General features: G+C 43.7%; 1 protein-coding gene across 1 annotated transcript in view; it reads right to left on the bottom strand.

Annotated features, from left to right (window-relative positions):
* Positions 1 to 22622, bottom strand: part of ERICH3 (glutamate rich 3) — a 130033-nt gene extending 107411 nt beyond the window's left edge. Inside the window, 1 exon segment of the mRNA XM_044005386.1 lies at positions 22378 to 22622. Within this exon segment, the coding sequence (XP_043861321.1) occupies positions 22378 to 22400 (23 nt within the window). The 5' untranslated portion in view covers positions 22401 to 22622.
* Between the last annotated feature and the right edge of the window lie 400 nt (positions 22623 to 23022).

Here is a 23022-nt window from a genome sequence, read left to right as displayed (position 1 = left end):
GAGCAGGGGTGATTGATGTCCAGGACTGGAGGGGCAGTCATGCAGCACACCAACACTGAGGATGCAGAGCACTTGTTGAAGAAGGTCAGAAACACCAAAAAGGGACAAGGACGTACTAAAGGCAAAAGCTTCCTGCTTAGGAAAGACCTAGCTGAGGTGAATGAATGGATGAATGATGAATGAATGGCTTATACTTAGATTGTGCTTTGAAGTTGGCAAAGCATTTTATAAATAGTATCTCACTTGTTCCTCACAACAACACTGGTAGGTTGATGTTATTATCTCCATTTTACAGATGAGGAGACTGAGGTAGGCAGAGGTTGAATGACATGCCCAGGGCCACACAGGAGGAGGTGTCTGAGGCTGGATTTGAACTCAGGTCATTCTGGTCCCAGGCCTAGCAGTTTATCCACTACACCTTCTATTGCCAAAGTATTCAGCAGGTGTTGACCGTGAAAGTCAATTTGGCAGGGAGATTTGGATCTGGATCCAGCTGAGACACTACCAGTTAGGTGGTCCAGGGCAAGTCTCTAAGATGATGAGTCATAGAGAAGGTGCCATCTTGCCTTGGCAGGAATTTCCTCACCTGGGAGTTCTCTATACCAATAAAATCCAAAGCCCAGCCCCTATCTCTAAGGGCTTATTATGTGCCAAGGACTAGGGATAGACATTTTTTTAATGCATAAAGAAGTTACTGCCTTCAAAAGCTCCCACTATAATAGGTGAAGACAATACACAGGCCAGGGGAGGGAATTGGACCCCATTGTCAAGAAGCTCCACACTTGCTGACTCAGCAAGATGTTCTCTCTCCATGCAAAGGTGGATGACCTTGGATCTACCTTGGGCATCCCACAGGCTTGACTGAAGAAGCCAGAACAGCATCTGACTGACCAAGCTGCCTCAGGACAGTGCAGAGCTACTGCTCCCACTTCAGGCTCTCAGATACTTATATCCCAGTAATAGTAACTGACCAACTATCTGATGTTCAAAGATATTATTCTCTCCCATGAGCCTCAGTAACAAGCCAAGGAGGTACAGGTGAAGCAAATAGTACCATCAGTCATGGGTGGGAAAACTCAAGCTGAGAATTGCCTGAAGTCATAGAGCCAGAGGAAAGAAGGGCCAGGACTTGAACCCAGGCCTCTCCTTTTTCCTGGTCTAGTGCAATGGCCTCTGCTTTCTGGCTTAGCTTTCCACGATTCTGCCTCCGGTGGGGTTGTCCTCCTTCCAAATTGTTATATATGTAAGACACTCATGATTTCATGGTTCCTTGGGAGAGCAGACCTGTCTGTACTTTTACAAAATGCCCAAGATCCACATGTCAAGGAGACTGATGCTAATGTGCTCGGCTTGTGCAGAGACAGAAATGGTTCTGAGGGGGCGATTGAGTTAGAACAGGAATAGAGGCCATGATCAGGCCAATTGAAGATAGCACCTTGTGCTGCTGAGGTTCCCTCGGTCATTTTCACCATCACCACTGGGGCCATTGTCATCACCACCATCGTCATAGTGTCCATCACAATAGCTCACGTTTATATCAAAGTCTGCAAAGAGTTTTTACAACATCATTCCAAGCCTCTCAACCAGCCCATGAAGAAAAGACTTCAGGTGTCTCGTCCTCATTTTGCAGATGGAGAGAGTGATGCTCCATGAAGCCAGCTAAGGAACTCGGCCAATGGGGGTGACATCCAGCCTATGAGGGGGCTCACAAGGGAAGCTTATTCTCTCAAATGTAACAGAGCTTTGTTTTGTCCCCTAGGGACAGAGCCCAGAAACTGAGATGTCACCTTCAGGGCTGAAGATGCTCAAGCAGCAGGAACAGATGTTCCCGTGTGCTTCCATCAGCAGGTAGTCTGAGGCTGGAGGCTCTCAGCAGCAGACAATGGTTGGATGTCCTCTTAGCTGCCCTGCTGTCCTAGGCACACAGTCAAAGGTTCCCTGCCACTGAAAGGTCCCCTTTCCGATCCTTACCCTTCTCTATTTCTCAGAGTATCTTTTCCGTTCAGTTGCAGAGAGGTGAAAAGGTGTCCTTTACTCCTAACAACCCTGATTCCACGGTTCACCAGCTTGTATGAGAAAGCATCAGTGTGCTGTGATACGATACACTCTCTCCTTTTCTGACTCAATTGTCTTTCAATCAATCTTTTTGCAAAGTCATTTAAACAGGAATGTTCAAATGCTGATTAAACAAACTGGGGCCAAGAAGGTATGACACTCCCTGAATGCAGAACTGATCTTGCCCAGTGTCCTGATGCTTAGACAATATTTCTTCCCTTAGTATGGTCTTGAAAGTAGCTTTCACAAGAGTTCCCCAAAAATCCTCTTGCCCAGCACCTTAGTTCTTTCCTCTAAGGGATGATAACTGTTAAAAATCTACAGCAGTAAGTTAAGAGATCTCTTACCCAAGGCTACCCCCTTCCCCCCCATCCTCCGTGCTGTCATCCGGCCCCAAAGAAAGATTCCCATGGAAACCCAACTAAAAGGAAAGGCCTCATCATCATTGCCATCATCAATAGACATTTATTGAGCGCATAGTGTGTCCAAGGCATTGTGCTGGACCTGAGCACACAGGATGTAAGAGACAGTGGGTTTCTGCTTACAAAGGACTTAAACCCATTTCATGAGATGACAAGTATACATCAAAGCATGGTGTCAGCCAACTGAAAGGTCATCTGATCCAGCTCTGGCTTCTTTTAGGAAAGAATGATTATTAATGGATATTTTTAGATCTGAAGAACGAGAATCATTATACTTTTTTATCAAAATGTATTTCATTCTCCTTTTGAGTCAAAACACATGGGTCTGTCTCAGCTCCACCAAGCTGTATGAAACTGAACAAATAATCGACTTCTCTGGGTTTTGTTTTATTTATAAATGGAGGTTGGGGCAGCGAGGTGGCACAGTGTATAAAGCATTGGCACTGGATTCAGGAGGACCTGAGTTCAAATCCGGCCTCACACACTTGACAAGCCATAACCCTCATTGCCCTGCAAAATTAATTAATTAATTATTTTAAAAGAAAGAGATTCTTAAAAAATTTTTTAAATTTAAAAAATAAAAGGAGGTGGGGTGGGCAAGGTGACCGCTCACAACCATTCATAACTGATTTCAGCACCCGCTGTCCCCAGCACCACGCCAACCCTTCACCCACAGTGACCCCTCAAGGGCCGGAGCTGTATCACATGCATCTTTAGCCACAATTAGTTAACTGTACCACAAACACTCTAGAGGTAGTCGATGAGAGTTTCAAGTGCTTGTTTTCTTCCTAGTCTATTAGGAAGTTGGCACCAAGCCAATGTTACTGCCCCAAAGGCCGGTCAGCCTCAATGGGCAGAATGTTGAAGTTGTCCAGGTTTAATGGTCACCTCTTTAGAGCTCCTTTCCCCACCTTGTGGTCCTCTAAAGTCCTCCCTTTGAGCCGGGGGCGGGGAATGGAGTCCTGCACGGCCTCACTCTGGCTGGGCAAGTTTTTCCAATATGAATCAGTTTGACCAGTTCATTCACACTGAGGAATAAATGACTAAATAAAGCTATTGGCCACTGCACGGGAGTAAAAGACAATGCTAAAGATATCTTGTGCACGAAGGCACAGCCCACTCTGACTCTGCATGCACGTAACCACCTTGGGAGGAGCAGTGGCGGGTTTTCTGTCTTTATATCCCCCAGCACTTAGCACAGTGCCTGGGACATGTGCAAAGCACCAGGCATGGCTAGCCTCCCACTGAGGACAGGTACAAAAATCTACAAGGCTCATAATCTAAAGTACCCACCCAAATGCCATGACCCACATCAGAAGCCATTTGCTCCATGAAGTCCTCCCTGATATAAAATGACGTCTGTGATTCAGAACTCTCCTAGGACTTCTAGGTGCCTCTCTCACAAACCTTCCATGTCCATAGAATGGAGGGTCCTTCAGAACATGAAGGATTTGATCGTTTTCTTTGTCTTTCCAGTGCCTGGAACTTAGCCGACTTGCTTGAAACATGTTTTGTGATTGATTGGCTGATTGATTCTACTTTATATTGTAATCACTGCCTATACACCCTGTGTCCTTCCAAGATGATAAGCTCCTTAGTGGTAATATCCCTGTGTCCTTTCTTCTTCAGCATCACAGAACAGTGCTTTTGACACAGATGGGGTGCGTACATACTCTCGGTTGAGTTTGGATGATTTTATGAGCTATGACTGTGGTGTTTAGGTCAGTGTTAGAATGATGGTATTATTAACCAAAAAAGGGCACTGGGGGGCAGTTTTGGGGGACAGAAAATTCAGTTTGAGATATATGAAGTTAGAGACACTGTAATGAAAGTACCCAGTTGTAGATGAAAAGACGAGACCATCAAATAGAAAGATAATGAGCCCCCTCTCAGGTTCTCTGTCTTCTTTAACTACTATCATGCTTCATGACTAAGTAGCATTTTGAAGGGAACGTTTGTATCATCTCCCCCTTTAGAAAGTAAACACAGTGTTGTGCATCCCCTTCCAAATGGTTATATGGACTTTCTATCTCTTTTCCTCTTCTGTTTGGGGATTTTTAAGTTTCTACTCAACTGTTTTTTGTTTGGTTTTGTTGTTGCTTGTTCTTGTTTTTAGGAATACTTGGAAGTCCTCTATTTCACTGAAAATCCATTTTCCCCTGGAGGAGAAATCCTTGGCTTGTCAGAGTAAGATAGAGTCCAAGCCCAAGACCTTCAAGCCTGGCAAGACACCAACTCCAATAGGACTTAATGGACTGAGAGAGGAATCAGAGGACAGACCCACATTTATCTACGAGAACACAGGATTAGGAATCTTTGGGTTCTCCTTAGAGTCTCGGTTCTGCCAGCAACTTGGGTTTCTCTTTGGACAAGTTCTTTCTGCTCTCAGGGCCTCTACTTCTCTTTTCAACAAGCCTTTTGTTCCCAGCACAATGCTTGGTAGGTGCTTAATAAATGTTCCCTGCTCTCACAATTTAAAAATCCATGAATGTAGATTAAAGAGGAAATGGAGCTTAATTTGGGGAGTTGTCCCCAAATACCAGGGTTTCTTGTCTATCTGAGAATTTTAAAGAAGGCACAGTGGGAAGGTCTGCACCCGTTATTTTGCTACCATGAGGCTGCAGAGTCTATCCAGTGAGGGATGATCAACGACAAAGTTAATTCACCTCCATCAAATACCAAATGTGTCCACTCCATTAGTGATCTAGACAAAAGCATTCATGCAGAAGAAAGCTGTGGTGAGTCCCAGGGGATGCTGTGCCGGGCTTATCAGTCCAGAAAACCAGGTCTGCTAATTCTAGAATCACAGAATTGCAGCACTGGAAGCCATAAGAGTAATTTATCTTTACCCAAGGGTCCCCAATCGTTTTGGACCCCATACTCCCTGGATATCAGTAAACCTTTCTGTGCCTGCCCCGCACTGTGAAAGGACACAAAGCCTAGGGTTTACCACATGCCAGTCATTGTGCTAAGTTATTACTGGAGGCTGCTTCAGGTTATAATCAATTGGTAAAAGAATCTCATAAGCAGATGGCAGAAAACATCCTGGATCTGGAAATAGAGAACATGGGCTGGCATCCTAGCTCTACTCCTTACCTATACAAATCTGAGCAGGTAATATGAGTCCTCTGAGTCTTCATTTCCTCATCTGTAAAATGAGGGGGTTACATCAGGGGACCCCTAAGATGGTCTCTTCCAGCTCTAAGGCTGTAATCTTGTATTTTAAAAAGGAAGCTCAGCTAGCAATTAATTAAAGCATATGTTGCGTCCTGTGATGGATTCAGACACTTTCTTGGCCTTGGAAAATAGAGCTCGTTCTCTGCTTATTGACCTGCTGTGTGACCTCAGTAATGAGATCACTTGCCTATCGATCCATGTAGCATCTTATAGTCATCAAATGAGAGGACTCATTATCTCATCTGATCCTTACAATAATCATGTGGGTTAGACAGACAGACACCTATCTATAGGTAACATTAGTTTTCTTTATTTATATTATCTACACATATAGAGAGATGAGTTTCCACATCTCTCTCATATCTACTCATATGTGGACACAGAGACATAAGGAATTTACAAAGTAACCCAAAGTGGGTCCTTACTGACAAACCATTGCCATGTGGATGAATTTCCAATATGCTATAGCATCACTTTGGATGCAAAAATCTGGGGGAGTCAAAAAGACAAAAACCAAAAACCCTAAGCTTGTCTATCCAAGGAAGGCTGAAGATAACTGAAAAGAGGCAGTGGACATAGGTTTCCATCCCTGAATAAGGAGCCTCCTTGCCAACTGAATTAAACCATAAACAGACTATGTGGCCTGCATCTTGCATGAGGTGATTGAACTGATATTATATAAATTATTTTATATTACTTTCCTCATTTCTTTTTTATTTGCATTTGGAGCTGCCAGATTGTAGCGATTATGCTAAATATTGACTTACAGTATCACTCAGCAAATTCTAATGATATGGCCTGTGGAGAACTTTAATATTATTTTATTTACATCCTTAATATGTCTGGGTGAAACAACTAGTAAAAAAACACACTGATTTCCATCAGTGCGGACAGTTGGCAAGCTCACTTGCAAACATTTCATTTCATGAACAACATCTGGGTGGAGCCCACTGCTGATTTACCCAGTTTAATATAGAACTTAGAGGAAATCTCTACCATCTCTAAGAAGTGCTCAGAATTCTCTGGTTCGGCCAAAACTTAATTCAATCTGGAAACAATTTTTCACTCCACAAGAAAAGAATGCTAGCTATGGACTCCAGAAGGGCACTGCCCCTTAGAGCCCAGTGGGAAGCAGCACTTAAGGGGAACAGAAGGGAAGAAAAGGACTTCCAATGAAGAAGTTATGACTCATTAGACACATGATTTCCACACACATTCCTTATGAGCATTATCCTTTAAGTATGTGGCCCCTCTCCCCATGAATACCTCTGTAGGTATTTTTGAGACGGTTCTCCCCAAAGAAATGTTTTCCATTCACTATATTTGTTATACCGTGGTGGTAAGTACCTTGTCTAAAAAATCTAAATCAAACTAGTGGGTGAATTGTTAGTGGGGAATCACATCCATGAGGGCTTGTTAAAGATAATACAGCCCCTCAGGAATATCTCATAGAACAGAAATTGTCCCTGTAGGACTCCAAACCACAAGTGCAAATGCAAGTTAGGGAAGTGGGTCCAGAAGGAGTGAGTGCTCTAACATACTCTGACATAGAAAATACATGGTCAATCACCATATAAAATGGTCCAATCCCTAATAAAAAGTAAAATTCGAACTGAAACAACTCTTTCACTTCACATCCATATAATTGGCAAAGATAAAATACATAAATCAAGTGGGTGTGGCTACAGGAATACAGGAACAGGGCTAAATTGGTGGAGTCCGTCAGTGTTTTGCTGACCATTATTAAGGAAAACGATTTGGAATTATATAAAAAAGTAATTAAATGGTGGAGAGTCAGTATAAGAAGATGGGAAAGGCAGAAAGGAACCAGGTGATCAAGGGCTTTAAATACCAAGCAGAGAATTCTATATTTGATCCTGGATGTAATAGGAAGTCACTGGGTTTTATTGAGCATGGGGATGACACGGTCAGAATTGCACTTCAGGAAGATCACTTCAATAGCTGAAGGTACCATTGACCAAGTTCTTCTCTGTCAAAGAATCTTGTATTAACACATGCACAGGAAATGTTTGGTGGGGGAAAACAACCTTTAAAATGGTAGCCTTTGCCCTATTAAACTGAATGTTTTTGTTATATTCAACAACCAATAAGCGTAAAGGGATTTGTATTCTCTAAAGCTTTCATTCAGTAGCATGCTGGCAAAAATGTCTTCATTTCTGCAAGTCTGCTCTTCTCTTCCAATACCTGCAACAAGCTTGTCTCTTTGGCATAGATGAGTGAAGTCTTCTCATGGAAATCCTCAAAGAGGAGAAGAGTAGTCAGTTATTGACATTCTTTTGGTAATAATAAAAAACTAATATTTCTTCTACACCTTTAATAAATGCTCCTTCAGATGCCCTTAAAATCTATTTCTCAGTGCCTCAGAAAGTCGTCCTTTCCAGCCCATCCCTCACTGAGTACTCTGACCAATTTGTCTGCTTTGCCCATTTTTAGTATTGTCTATGGCACTAATGTCGCAGTCCAAATGTGGTGGCCTACTGTGCTTGGTAGTGAAAAATCCTGGTAGATCTTTTCCATCTTTTGTCTATTTGTTTTCCCCCTTCCAGCACGTCCATAAATGATTTCAATATCACTTTAGCCTGGTCTCACACAAAGCTTTCTTTAAACTGTTTGATCAATCTACTGCTGTTCAATGTTTTATGAGGTAAACTGGCACTGCTCTTGCGTACTGAGTCTCTTCACTTTGTACAAAAGTCAAGTACTCTCTGACTATGGTAGTATTAGTGGCTTTTAACCTGTTATGGCCATCAAATAATATTAATTAAACTTCATGATTAAATTGTTATACTTAGTGGTGCTGTCCTTTGTCCCATTTATTTCTCCAATTTAGCACCAATGATTTACTTAAATAGGTTAAAGTGGAGTTTTTTTCATTGTCCAACATACACTTTTCCCCATTTGTATTCTTTTTTCTAGTCTAATCTTTATCTATCTGCTAACCAGTCAGTGGCCTAACTCTCCATAGACAATTGACTTAACAATGACTCCTAGCCACTGAAGAGTCAGTTCCCATCTGTTACAATAAAATCAGTTTCCTCTCCAAAAATACAATCTGGTCTTTGTCATGCTAGAAGCTTTCTTTTAATTTTTCTAATGAAAGCCCTGATGATATATTGGCACGGAGCTTCAGGGCATCTCCTCTTCCTTACCCTTGAACCAGATTGTCGAACCTTTCTTTTTTTGCCACTCTCACCTATGGCCTTAATAAATTCTTTGTAAAATTTATATCTTCATACTTTGGAGCACATGTTGACACAGGTGACCATTATTTTTGTGATGACCTCCTTACAAATAGTGAACACGGATGCTGCAATATGGGATTATATATACAAGACAAAGGCAGCTCTGTCAGTTCCTTTATCTGTTTCTCTAAGGGAAACCTGTAAGCCAACATTCCATTTTGCAGCCACTTCCTTCTGCAATTTATTTTTTCTCTTTTCTCCACAACCACGAGATCTCTCCTTCCCAAACTACCTTTCATTTCACTACCTTGTGTATGTGTTGGTGGACTCGTGAAATTCATATTTATGCTGTTTATTCTATACACACTTGTCTCTCCCATTAGAATGTAAAGTAATTGGGAGTAAAGATTGTTTCATTCTTTGTACTTGCATCCCCAGCACCTAGCTCACTGTTAGCATATAGTAAGCACTTGTCAGTTGCTTGCTTGCCTGATTTAGCTTAAGTTAAGAACATCAAGAGCGATATAATTCAATCTTCCCATGAGGGGAGTGGGTCCCCTCATGGACCATGGGTAAGGATTTCATGTCTGAAGCTGCAACAGCTAGTTCATAATCACAGACTGATCAGGATCTAATAATCATGTGAGTCTTTGCCCCGCTTTCCATTATTTTGTATTTTTATTTCATGGATTGGCACAGCCTGAAGCCTTGGCGATGAGCCTCTGAGTCTCAGACTTTGCTAGACTAGCCTTTGCAAAGCAGGCAGGGAGTTTGCTTCTGGGACTGCACGAGAAATATTTCCATCAAGAAGAACTTGCCAGATAGAGCTGGTGCTCTCAAAGGAGAACTGTGAGGCATGGCCACTCTGTGCCAGGAGGCATCAGAGTAGGGCTGGGGAGAGAAGCGCTACATGCAATGATTGCAGCAAAGTATGTGAAGAGACTGGTGAGATAGAAACAAACTCGCTCCCGGTAACTGTAATGACCAACTGGGACCCTTGAGAACAGACGATGAAAAATGCGTCCCTCTGCTTGCTGGGGAAGCAGGGTTCAGAACTCAAGGGGGATGTATGCACTTTCTCAGAGAAGACCACTGTGTTTATTGCTTGTTTTCACTTAATGTCTTGTTACAAGACAAGGTTCAGTGCAGTGGGGCTGGGGGGAGAGGACCAGGGAATCCAGAGTCAATAAGGAGAACAGCCAACATTTATATGGTGCTTTAAGACCTAGAAAGCACCTTACTTTGTGATCTCATTTGGTCTTCACAACAATCCTGTACCATATAGGTTCTTATTAGACCCATTTTACCAATGAGGAAACTAAGACAGGTGTCAGTTAGGTGACTAGCCAAGGTCTACACAGCTAGCAAGGATGTGAGGAAAGATTTGAATTCAGGTCTTCCTGATCCCAAGCCCAGCACTCCATCCACTGCACCACCAAGCTACCTTCCCTTACTGTGATCGAAAAAACAAAAGACATATTTTTAAAGGACGAGCTGGACTTTTTTCTGAATAGAAAGAATCATATTGCAAAGATCTTGCCGTGGATGGTAAGGCACAGACAAGTTTTCATATGAATACCACATAAAATTCACAAATATGAAATATTTTGGTCACAGCCTAGAGGAGGAAAAGAGATGGCCAAATTAATGACTACCATAAAATATTATGATTCAATTCTGCTTGGAATCTTTACATTTTTACAATGCCATTTCAGAATTAGAATGTGCTATTTATAGTACCTACGGTTCTTGACTGTATCTTTCTTTTGCTTTAATCTTTCCCTCACCCCTTGAGACCAAGGATGCTCAAAGGTTTGCCATGTTTGGCTAATGGCCACTGGATGTCATCTGGGGAGGGTTTCTACCAAGGCAGAGGAGAATCCAGAATGGCCAAGGGATGCTCTTGGATGGACCAGAGAACTGAATGGAAAGAAACTTTAGCCACAGTGAGTCCTAAAGTCTATCTATTGAGTTATAGAGGGGTTTCGTTCTCTGCATAGATGACAAAATTGCAAATCATTTAAGTATTTTTTCTAATATAAATTCTTAAGCAGTGTGGCCTAGTGCATGGAGATATTCTGACTTAGAAAAGACCTAGGTTCAAGTTTTGTTTCTGACACATGCTGGCGGTGTGACCCTGGCTAAGTCTCTTAATATCTTAGTGCCCCTGGCAATGTTCAAAGTCTAAATTGAGGGGAGATACTCATTTGCATTGGCAAAGAGAATTTCTTAGGAAAGAGCTATCCTAAGCAATGCCATCCCAGATCTGATGCCACTTTGTCCTTATCTACAAAAAGAAATCTCTATTCCTTTACCTGTATTCATTGTTACTGGAGGAAAAGAATAATTAGGTCATAAAACCAGGTCCCACTAGATTATAAATTTTCCTTTTTCAGCCCTACCCAATGTCAATTGACTAGAAAGTCATTTGATCATGAATGAAGTGGCATTTTTTAAAAATCAGCCCCAAATTACCCATACACATCATTGTAGTTTTTCACTGTTGACTCGCTTTCTTTTTGCTGTGAGTGCCTTGTGCCTCCCAAACATTCTGTCGAGCTTCTATATGTATTCATGTGGTTTCCATTACCCCCCCCCCCTTTAGCATGATCCTTCCTTTGAAATGGAGCAGAAACTAAATTGAGCCTTTCCACTTTTATGTTTCTTTCTTTTTCTTGATACTGTGCCAAGCCAGTCAGTTGTTCCTTGCGGAACCATGCGAACACAAGGCAAGGATTTGAAAAGTTCAGTCTTGAATCAGAAAAATGTAAGTACTCATAGCATCAGCTTTGTAGTTAGACAAAAGCCAAACTGAACTAAGAGGTTTTGAGTGGACAGAAATCTGGCCAACCAAATGAGAATCTTCAAGACTTTTGTGTTGGTAAAAGGCAAGTTCAGGAACAACAGACAATCAAAATGACAGATAAGGCTAAAGTCGGACATAATTTCCATCCCTCCACAATGGGTAATCACTCAGAAAGAGTAGAAGAGAAAAAGGAAGGAAGCAGCAGGATTGGAGTGAGTTGGGAATTGCCACCAACAGGTTTTGCTCAGAATGTGAAGGGATGAAGTACCATTTCACTGTCGCTTAGGGTTATAACCACACTGAAAACTGCCCTATCTGGTGATGTGTAGACCCCCAAAAGCAACCACCAAACTTGCTTTCAATGTGTCTTCCAACAAGGGATTCCCTTTTTCAGTCAGCACTTTTCAGGATCTTGAAACAAGTGTCTGACAAAGTGTTCTAGAGGGTTGAATCTCATTCAGTAAAACAGGCTTGACCTTTTTAAGAGACAAAAGGACCAGGGACATAAGAATGATGTATTATCACATCACCACTGTAAAAAGTGAGGGGATGAAACTTCAAATGATAATTGCCAAATCAGGAGCTTTTTTTATTTTGTTTTTTGTTTTTGATTTTTGTTGTTTTTTTTTTTCAGAAGCTTTATTAACAAAAGGAACAGAGACACTGAGCAGTAACTTCTGTGTTTGCACTGGCATTTCTAAAGCCAAAAGGGACACTGCAGCTTCTGATTACTGTCCATTAACTCTTTTTCCATGACAAAGAAAGCCCGATGAGATCCTTAGGATCAAAAACTTTAATTTTTTAGAAATTATTTTTTCTATTTCAAATTATTATAAAAAATTAAAATATTGCTTTTGTGGAAAACAGTATTATTACAAGCTGTTTTAACTATTTTTGTATTTTAGAACTGAAATCAATTTGGGGGGGCGGCAATGAGGGTTAAGTGACTTGCCCATGGTCACACAGCTAGTAAGTGTCAAGTGTCTGAGGTCGGATTTGAACTCAGGACCTCCTGAATCCAGGGCCAGTGTTTATCCACTGCAACCACCTAGCTGCAGCCTGAAATCTATTTTATAAGTTATTCATATTGTTTGATTTTGTTTTCAGGACGTAACAAAAAGTTGTAAAAGGAAAACTGGATTCAAGTAATAAAACATTATCACTGTAGTTGACCAAAACCACAATAAACATAAAATCAGAAGTAGGAATTTCTCAAAGAGGGTCGTTTGTGTTTTCACTAGATTTGTGATTTCTTGGTTCAGGGAAAACACCAGGGATGAAAATCCCTCCACCAAGCTGTGAACTGATCTAGCCATTCTAGAGAGCAATTTAGAACTATGCCCAAAGGACTATAAAACTGTGCTTGCCCCTTGATCTAACAATGCCACTGCTGGGTCTGTATCCCAAACATCCCCAAAAAGGGAAAAAGACCTATTTGTACAAAAATATTTCTAGCAGCTCTTTTTGTGGTAGCTAAGAATTGGAAATCAAAGGATTGTCTATCCATGGTGGAATGGCTGAACAAGCCGTGATCTATGATGGTGATGGATATGATTGGGCTCTAAGAAATGACAAGCAGGATGACTTCAGAAAGGCCTGGAAAAGACTTGTATGAGCTGATGGAGAGAGTGAAGTGAGCAGAACCAGGAGGACACTGCACACAGAGACGGCCATATTGTGTGATGAAGACTTGAATGACTGACTATTCTCAGCAATACAATGATCCAAGACAATCCAAAGGACTTTTGGTGAAGCCAACTATCCACCTCCAAGAATGAACTGATATACATTGAACTGAAGCATGCTATTTTCACTTTCATTTTTTATTCTTTTTTAAACAAAATGTTTAAACAAAATGTTTTCCATATTGCAACCTATATATGGTTGCCTACTGCCTCAGGGAGGGGGGAGGGATAAAATTTGAATTACAAATAAAAAATGTTTATTATTAGGGGAAAAATAAAGTGCTGAGCTCAGTGTCTCAAAATGAACTTTTAATACCAACCCAGTACAGAATCTTAGATTGTGCAACAAGATTCTGGAAGCTAACACATCCCAAGACAGGAGTTCCTCTCATCTTGCCTGTTTTGCTTTCTTTTCTCCAGAATTCAGCAGAACTACAGGAAGGGAGCAAACATGTGAACTCACTCTGAACAAAGCAATTTCCAACCAGTTCCCAATCTGGAGCACTGATATTTAACAGGGAAGTCCTCCCCCCCCCCCCCCCGAGCTGGACTGGGATATTATCTCAGAAAAAACATAATTGAGGATTTTAATATTTTAACCGGAGACCATTATGAGAAAGGTGCTACACTGATTAAACCTAATGCCTAAAACGACTTGGTCTCGCGCGACCTCTAACCAAGGAACCGTGCCATACTGTTGGTTGAGTACAGGGCAAGGAGTTGGGGACTCCGGAATTTGAATCCTGTGTGGTTCTGGGCAACTCACCAAAGTGTCTCTGAACTTAGCTTCCCATCTCTAATATGGGGTAATAAGAACGTCCTGTGCCTGTCTCAGAGGGATGTTGTGATGGCTTCAATGACATCAAGTTCATAAAGCACTTTGGAACTTTTTTCCTTAGTTTAATTTAATTTTCTGAGACTGGCTGTCCCTGTCTTGCCCAGAAAAGACAAAGGTTTGTTTGCTTCACTAGCCCCATGATCTCCTCGACGTGGGAAGCTTCCTAGGATCATCCACTACTGCAACAGCAGGGACCCCAGAGTCCATCCGGTCTCCCCAATCTTAAAATGTGTGCCCCGAAGGCCGTGCATCCACTAGGTGACAGACACATGCCATCAGCAGTACCTTTCAAACCAAGTGAGCGAGACTTGTAGGAGCCACCGGCTGTGCTCCAGGGACGGGAGGAGCCAGGGGTCCGGGCCAGTGGCCGGCCTGCATCTCTCTTGCCACAGGTGGGACCTCTTTCCATGGAGGGAAGAGTGCGACGCTCACCATCAGGACTCTGAGCAAGAAGGACCAACAGCGTTGGCTCACAGTTCTGTCGTTCTTCCCAAAACAAAGCCCGGCTCCACCTGAGCTCCTAAGAACACACCGTCTTTTTAAGGCGAAGAGAACAACATAAACTACATGGACAGTCCTCGGTTCAGTGACTGAATTTGCCTGTGTTTGTGAAAAGGCCAAGTGGCCCCTGCTGAGGTGGATGCAGGAGCTGCAGCTGAAGGCCAAGGCAGCTGCTCAGCTGCCATTCCAAGAACGTTTTCTGGATGTCTGTGAATAGAGCTCACCGACCGACCGTGCACTCACCATTACAGCGCTTTAAGAGAGGGAGAGCAAAGTGGGGCCTCAGGAAACCCCCTCCACGGGCCATTCTATGGGGCCCCCTGCTCCTCCTGGCTACAGAGAGGCTGCTGATCCCTGGAGATAGAAAGCAGATCTCAGTGGTGTCCCCACCCCGACTGAAGCCGTCACCCGAAAGAGGATTTGTGGAATGTCAGGTTCTCAAAAAGAAACCCCAAACACCTGAGACAGGGAGGTACGCATAGCTTTAGGCCTTGCCTTTGTGTTGTTTGAAATCTCCTGGGACTAAGCTGGGCTTTTCTAAGCTATATTGCTACTTCTAAATTAAAGGCGAGTGCACCAGTTTGGGCAGTAGGCATTTATTAGTCATTAAGATCACATATTAATAAAGTTTGGCCACGTGGCTGACTGACTTCCCCACTAGTTTGGGGCCTGACAGGACTGAACAGTTACATACCCAGCATGAAGAGTGTCCCAGGAAGGGGGTCAGGGAGAGAGCCCAGGCTAAGAGACTAAGAGAGAGACCAGCGTCCCCAGGGATTGTTATCCTCTTTCAGGTAGAGGCGGGTCACCACGCATTGATCTAAGCTAATTGGTTAGCATCATTCAGCTCCATTGATTGACATGACTTGGGGGGTGGTCAAGGTGTGCTTCCTCCCCCAGCAAATCAGAAAGATCAGTCAGCTTTTGTTTTGTCAAGCTCAAGTCTCTTCCCAGTTTGGTTTCCAAGAAAGAGGAGAGAGCAGCTCCTGGGTTTCTCCTAGAAATCCACCACTAATAATTATTTTTCACATATTAGAAATGCACCAGATAGCTTGCTTCTCCACCCCACCCCCACCCCGCCTTCTTCTTCCCTTTCTCCATAGTACTAAAATATAAAATAAAGTTAAGGCTCGACACCTCCCCCTGGGGGAATTGAGGCAACCTTGTGACCAGGCCACTTGTTATCCAGTCTGAGAAGGGGGAGAAGGACTTAGTGTTTGAGACCCTAGAATCAGGAAGATGTGGATTCGGGCCCCTCTCTAACCCCCCTCAGGGCAGGAGAACAGGGACAAGTCCCTTAAACTCTCTTCATCTTTAAAATGGGACTAATACGCAGCTGCCCGAGGGTAGCCCTTAGGACGGGCCTGGGCAGCGCCTGTGGGGCTAGATGGAGGTTATCTTTTTTCCTTCTTCCCCCTCCAAGTGTCAGCAAAGCCTCTGGAGTCAAATCTGCCCCCCCCACCCCCTCCCCTGCTGGCATCCATCTCATTTTGCCTGTTACAGATAGTTGGCTTATTTGTTGGTGCCAGGGTTTCTTCACCCTCTTCTCTGTCCTGGACCCTTCTAGCCTTCAGGCATACCTGCAGTCCCCCTCCTCAGAATCATGTTTGCAAATACATCCAAAGGAAACCAATCATAACGAAGTATATTTTCCCATTTTTTTAAACCAATTCACAGACCTAGGGTTTTCCTGCTGCCTCCTCCCCTGTTTCTTGCTCTTTGTCCTGCCTCACAAGTACTGTGGGGGGCACTGAACTTGGAGGTCAGTCCTGACCCCTCCCCCTTCCTTTTCAGTTCGGTTTTGACTTCCAGGCGAGCCAGCCCCCTGCTTATCTCTTCTGTCTCAGCCTTCAGTGTCAGCTGAAGACATTCTGCTGAAGAAATGGCAGGTTTTCCTTAACTAAATCTAAGTAAAAAATAAGCCCCCCCGCCCCCGAACCCCAAATCAAGGTCATCAAGCTCGTATCTGAATCTGTTGTTTGGGTTGCTTTTTGCCCTTTTTGGTCACCTAAAACCTTGCCCCTTCCTGTCACATCCCTTGGAGTGTTTTTTTGAGGAGCCCAGGCTGACTCCCAGGCATAACAGGGAACAGTCTAGGACTCAGCCAGCCAATGTCCGTGCTTGTTTCAGTAGATAGTTTGGTGTTTGGGGCTCTGGGAGTGGAGGTGGGGGTGGGGAGGAAGAGTGCCCCAAAATCAAAAGATAAAACATCTCTTACTTATTCTCATGCCTGGTTGAGAGGTTTAAGATCCATGCCCTGGGGGCAGCTAGGTGGTGCAGTGGATAGAGCACCAGCCCTGGATTCAGGAGGACCTGAGTTCAAATCCGAGCTCAGACACTTGACACTTACTAGCTGTGTGACCCTGGGCAGGTCACTTAACCCTCATTGCCCCCCCCCCAAAGATCGATGCCCTTCATACATAAAGAGGAACAGAGGGCTAAGTGACTTAAACTAGCCAAGGATCTATGTCCAGAGACACTCCGCCCCACAGAAACCTCCTTAAGGAGCAGACTGCCAAAGATTCTATCAGCTAGTCTCAATGGATGGTCACTAAATTAAAGGGCTCTTAGAAATAGGATACCAGACTGAAATAACGGAAACATACGTTAAAGGTGGCCCCCAATTCGGGTTTATTATAATGGCCAAACAGAACAGATGAGCAAACACAGTTCTCTTCTCTCAGGGAAGAGGTTGGGGACTAGGGGTGCAGAATGGTGCATGCCCCGTCAGACATAGCTTCTGTATCAGCTGACTTTTCTTAGCTGTTTTTCTTCTTTGCCACTAGGAGAGCACAGAGATGTGTCAGGAAATGAGGGTCAATGCTTTCTACTTGTGTGACCTTAGGCAAGTCAGTTAAAATGTCTGTATTTCAATTTCTTTATCTCTAAAATTATAGCATTTGCCCTAGATGACCTGAGGCCCTTTTCAAGGGCCTCTCCTGGTGAGTGATCTTTACGGCCATTTTTATTTACTCCAAAATAGAACTGAACCAAGTCAGCATTGGCCACTTACAATTTTTATGTAAATTGTTCATGCTATAATTAAGTAAGTAATAGAATCCCAAAGCAATGGAATAAGGGATCCATCGGTGCATCCCCTCATTGATTGGTGGAGTTTGGAGGAATTAAAACGTCTGCTTTATTGTACAATTGTACTTCATTACCATGTTCTTCTTGAAAATAAAGTAATAACGATGAACTGCTCTAGTAATGATGGAAAAGCTTTCTCAGCTTTAAAGGGACCCTTTATTGGCTACCGAAATTTTTATCATTTCTAAATGGTGGCATTCGAAAAAATTCATTCCTTTTACTCAGAGGAAAACTTTAGTAGTTTGGAAAATCTGGCCCTCAAGTACAATTTCCAGCACCTCATGTTGGTGTTGTTAAACTTCAGTTTGCTCTTTTGCTTTTCTTTGAAAATGGGTCAAAAAGAGAAGTGGAAAGTCACGCACCCTAAAAAATCACTTCTAATAACTAAACACAATGGACTCGAACCATAGCCCACCATCTACAGTATCCGCAACAAGGCCAGTGATGGAACAAAAGTCACTGGGCATTTATAGTTCCCGCATCCACCTTAGCTAGATTTCGTTTATAGGTAAGAATAAAGTCCAGGTACATTGGAAGGCCCTGTGGGCAGGTACATATTCTAGGCAATGCCTGGACATTCCTAGTGTCATAATATAGCAACAATGCTTGCATTAACATTCAATGTCTTCATTTCATGGATCAAAGAAAGAAAAGAAATGGAATAACTCTTTGCATCATCGCTGGCGATGAAAACACCAAATCTGAATTGCTATACAGTTCAGTACATGGACAGCGCCTTAAGAAAGTGGAAATGATGCTTAAGAGGGATATGAGATGTGCACAGTGCCTAACCATGTACACACAAGAAAAATCAATACAGGGGAAAGCATTGTTATGAAGGTAATTGAAAATCATTTGGAAGATATCTTGAAGAAAAGATTTCCCCCCAAAAAAAGGAAAAGATCCTGGATGACAGAGACAGGAGTAAGGAAGGGAGAAAGAAGAGGAAGGAAGGAAGGAAGGAAGGAAGGAAGGAAGGAAGGAAGGAAGGAAGGAAGGAAGGAAGGAAGGAAGGAAGGAAGGAAGGAAGGAAGGAAGGAAGGAAGGGAGGGAGGGAGGGAGGGAGGGAAGAAGGAAGGAAGGAAGGAAGGAAGGAAGGAAGGAAGGAAGGAAGGAAGGAAGGAAGGAAGGAAGGAAGGAAGGAAGGAAGGAAGGAAGGAAGGAAAGAAGGAAGGAAGGGAGGAAGGAAGGAAGGAAGGAAGGAAGGAAGGAAGGAAGGAAGGAAGGAAGGAAGGAAGGAAGGAAGGAAGGAAGGGAGGGAGGGAGGGAGGAAGGAAGGGAGGGAGGGAGGGAGGAAGGAAGGAAGGAAGGGAGAGAGGGAAGGATGGAGGGAAGGAGGGAGGGAGGGAGGAAGGAAGGGAGGGAGGAAAAGGAGTGAAAGTTCAAAAAGACATCAGCAACTACAAATAGGCCAATTCTTACTAGGTGTCATGAAGAGTGATGGAAGGTGTCTCTTCTAATGTAGTAGTGGGGTGGGAGGGGTAGGGAAGATTAATCTAGGGACCAGTAATTGATTAATTCCACATACACCTCCAGCATAATTGGTGAAATTACAGACTATAAAGAGCTATTAACAGAGATCACAAGGTGTTGAGATTCGAATCAATTATAAAACAGTGTCTATACCACATCTCCTTATACCTTAATGAAGTGTGAAGTTCTCTGGCCAAATGATCCGTCATGGAAGTGGCCTTGTAAAAAATCAAAGGTAACTCTCTAGTGAGTCAATCAAGGTATAAGTAATGAGGAGTTTTCTGAGTTGAGAGAGAGTGGGTTCTGTCCATTTAAAGTCCAGCTGCAGAGAGGAACAGGCCCGGGAGTCCATGAGGACCTCATAAGTGGAGTGCACATGTTTCCAAAATATCTGCCTATGGTTATCCTCTAGATCTGTGCCCACTCCCCGCCCCCCACACCCACTAAAAAGATGTGATTGGGTGGTGAAGAGATGCCAGAGTTATGGCAGGAATGTTTCTCACTCTGTTCTTACTGTATACCATTATGGTCTGTACCTTTGCTTTGGGTTAATTGTGTCAGCTGGCTATTGTAGGGAACACACTGATGGGGGCTCACACATTACAATTTTATAAGCCTAAAGAATAACATCCTCCACAAATGCTTGAGTGTGAGATGAGACCCAACAGAGGAGCTTGTGGAGGGGGTTGTTGCACTAGATTTTCATTTTAAAGTTTTTCTTCAGGGCTTAATCCGCCCCCCCTTGTAGACAAAGTGAAGAGTTGTACAAGGAGTTTCAGAAAAATTGACTAGAGTAACTGAAGTCTCAATTATCTACAATTTAACAAGCAGTCACAGATTTTCTCTAGCTTAAAAAATTGATGATTAAATGGTCTAATCACACTCCTAACAGCCAAATCTTGAAAAATACAGGAAGACAAGCATGACTGACACATTCATTTTCCTGAATAGCCCGGACATCAGCTGTAGGAAAAAAGAATGCCTCTTCCCTCCAAAATGTTCTTCAGCAAATTAAAAAACAGGGAAACACAGAAGACGTCTCTACAAACTGCAAAGCTATTTAAAACACAAAATAGAGAGACAAAAGATGATAAAGGACCATCAGGTCCAGAATTGAACTCTGAGAACTTGGATTTAAAGCCCTTATAGGTCTTGGTTTCTTCCTTGCAAAACAAAGGGGTCTAAGCCCATAAACTCTAGGTCACTTCTGGCTCCAGTCTATAATCCTACAACCTAAGTGTGAGAGTCAATAAAGAGCTGACCTTAAAGTGATAGAGAACCCAATGGCCCATGGCCTAGGACACATGCTGGCCATGTGATGTGGGTGCCCCAGCCAATATCTAGGACTATAAGTTACAGAAGAGTGGCTACCAGCCACAGGAAGATCTGCATGGGTCCAACATATAAGATCAAATCATAAGAAACAGGTGTAACTACTAGAGAAGCAAACTGGCATCCCGGAGAAAGGAATATAAACACAGCCTCAGTTCTCGAATACAAGAGCCAAGTTCAAACTCTGCCCCTCGTATCTACTATTATGTGACTGAGCAAGTGGCTTAAGCTATCTGCATCTTTAAAATGGGAAGATTAGCACCCACCTAACAAGTGAGATTCAAATGAAATCATGCCAGTCTGGTATACAGTAGGCACTTCATAAATGCTTGTTGACTGGTTGAATGACGGTGTTTGTGGCACCTTGCAAACCTAAAAAGTGCTACAGACATTTCCAGAAGGGTTTGGAACTGATTTCTAACATGGCGCCTTCCTTTGCTTGCAGTTTCTGATTCATTCGAGCTTATTTCATCTGCCCAGAGAAATTCATTAAAATGTGAAATCTGCAAGTTAGACTATAAATTCCAAGTGTAGCCATTAATGCTGGCATTTCAGACATCACAAACTTCAAATGACTTTAAATGTGTTGTCCTCTGCTAATTTGCTGTCCTCAATAACGCACATAAATTCAATTAAAAAAGAAAAGCATCGTAAAAATTATTTGCAAGATCACTAGGATAGCTCTTGGCTCCCTAGATGTATCATAATAAAAACTCATCTAATATGCATTACATTGTTTAATTTCAAAAGGAAATTGTGGATCTTCTCCTGCCACCCCACATAAGGGATTGAAGCCATTTTTTTAAAGCAGCACCCACTATAATTGTGTTAATTTCTTGAAATATTTTGAAGCATCTGCTCCGTGTGGTCTTCTGGAGGCTGATCCTAATAAAGGTAAATGGGAATGGAGTGAGATATGACCTTCCTCCCCGTCTGTCCCTGGTCAGCCACTTGGGCCTCTGGGAGATGCCTGACCTTCCCCCAACCTACCCCAAAGTGGTTCCTGAAACCCTATGAACGTCAGATTTAAACCTGCAATAAAGCATTCTCACTCACAATAACATCTTTAAAAAGATATATATCGGGGCAGCTAGGTGCCGCAGTGGATAGAGCACCGGCCCTGGAGTCAGGAGACCTGAGTTCAAAGCCGGCCTCAGACACTTGACACTTCCTAGCTGTGTGACCCTGGGCAAGTCACTTAACCCCAATTGCTTCACTAAAAAAAAAAAAAAAAGAAGAAAAAAAAGATATATATCAACTCAGCCTAGGCCTCATTCGTAGGCAAGACCCAGGAGACGAATTTATTTTTCAGTCACAATTCTGCGAGTTAATGTATATTTGGGTGACCTGTAATCTTGCATTAAACTATAATACTCCACGTGACGGGGTCTTCCAGACGCCAACTACTGCCTCCGCTTAATTTATGTACTCCTCACTCCTTTTTCTTTCTCTCTCTTTTTTCAGTTCTCAAGTAACATATCAAAGGGGGCTACTTAGTTTAGTTAAGGGGGAGTGGGAGGAAGGGTGAATTAATGCCTCTGTATTTCAGCCATCAAACAGTAGCCCAGAATTCCTATCTAGACTGTCTCCCTACCCAAGATGACTCCCTCTCCTCCTCGTCTCTCCTCTCTCTCTCCCTCCTCTTTTCCTCTACCTCTCTGCCTCATCTCTCCCCATCCCCCTCCCTCTCCTCCTCCTCCTCCGCCCCCTCACACCCTCCCTCGGAGGAAGGAGGGGGAAGGGACCACGGGCTGAAGCAGCTGCCTGTGTTTGCAGTGCTCCGGGTGTCACTTACCCGGTGGGGTGAGGACGACTCATTTTTGCAGGATGCCTCGTGGACTGTGGACTGCAGAGAAGAGAGAGGAATCAGGAGGTGCGCGGGGCGGCGGCGGCGGCGGTGGGGAAGGCTGTGTTAGGAGAGCCAGACGTGACAGTGACCGTGACCGTGGCCCGCAAGCGTCCGCTGCTGCCGCTGGCCAGCCCACCTGTAGCCGAGCCGGCCAGCCTCGGCTAGGCCCCCACCAGCGGCTCGGCTTGGCCCGCAGGGACTTGCCCTTCTGGGCGGGCGGCTCCCCGCCTGCGCCCCGCGCCCCGAGCTCGGCCCGCACCCTCCTGGCCCCAGGCCGGGCTCTGGTAGCCACAGCCTTCCCGTTGCTAAGGGAGGAGGAAAGGAAAGGGGGGGGGGACAAGGAGCTGAAGGGCAGGTGCTCATGTGACAGAGCCTTAAAGCAGAGGCAAAATCAAGGGGCCACCAGAAGCCGGAGAGAGCTTAGAACCCCAAGGGCGAGGGAGGGGAAGCAGGATGGGGAGCCCTGCTCATGGGGCCAGGCCAGGAGCGGGGAAGCGCCCCCGGCCTGGGCTCCTGGGAGCAAGGGTTCCCCTGGCACCTGCGAGGAAAACAAACAAACACACACACACACACACACACACACACACACAC

The sequence above is a fragment of the Dromiciops gliroides genome, chromosome 4 (genome assembly GCF_019393635.1).
Source record: "Dromiciops gliroides isolate mDroGli1 chromosome 4, mDroGli1.pri, whole genome shotgun sequence".
Taxonomy (NCBI): domain Eukaryota; kingdom Metazoa; phylum Chordata; class Mammalia; order Microbiotheria; family Microbiotheriidae; genus Dromiciops; species Dromiciops gliroides.
Note: the sequence above shows the minus strand (reverse complement) of the source record. Positions and strands in the feature narration are given on the sequence as shown.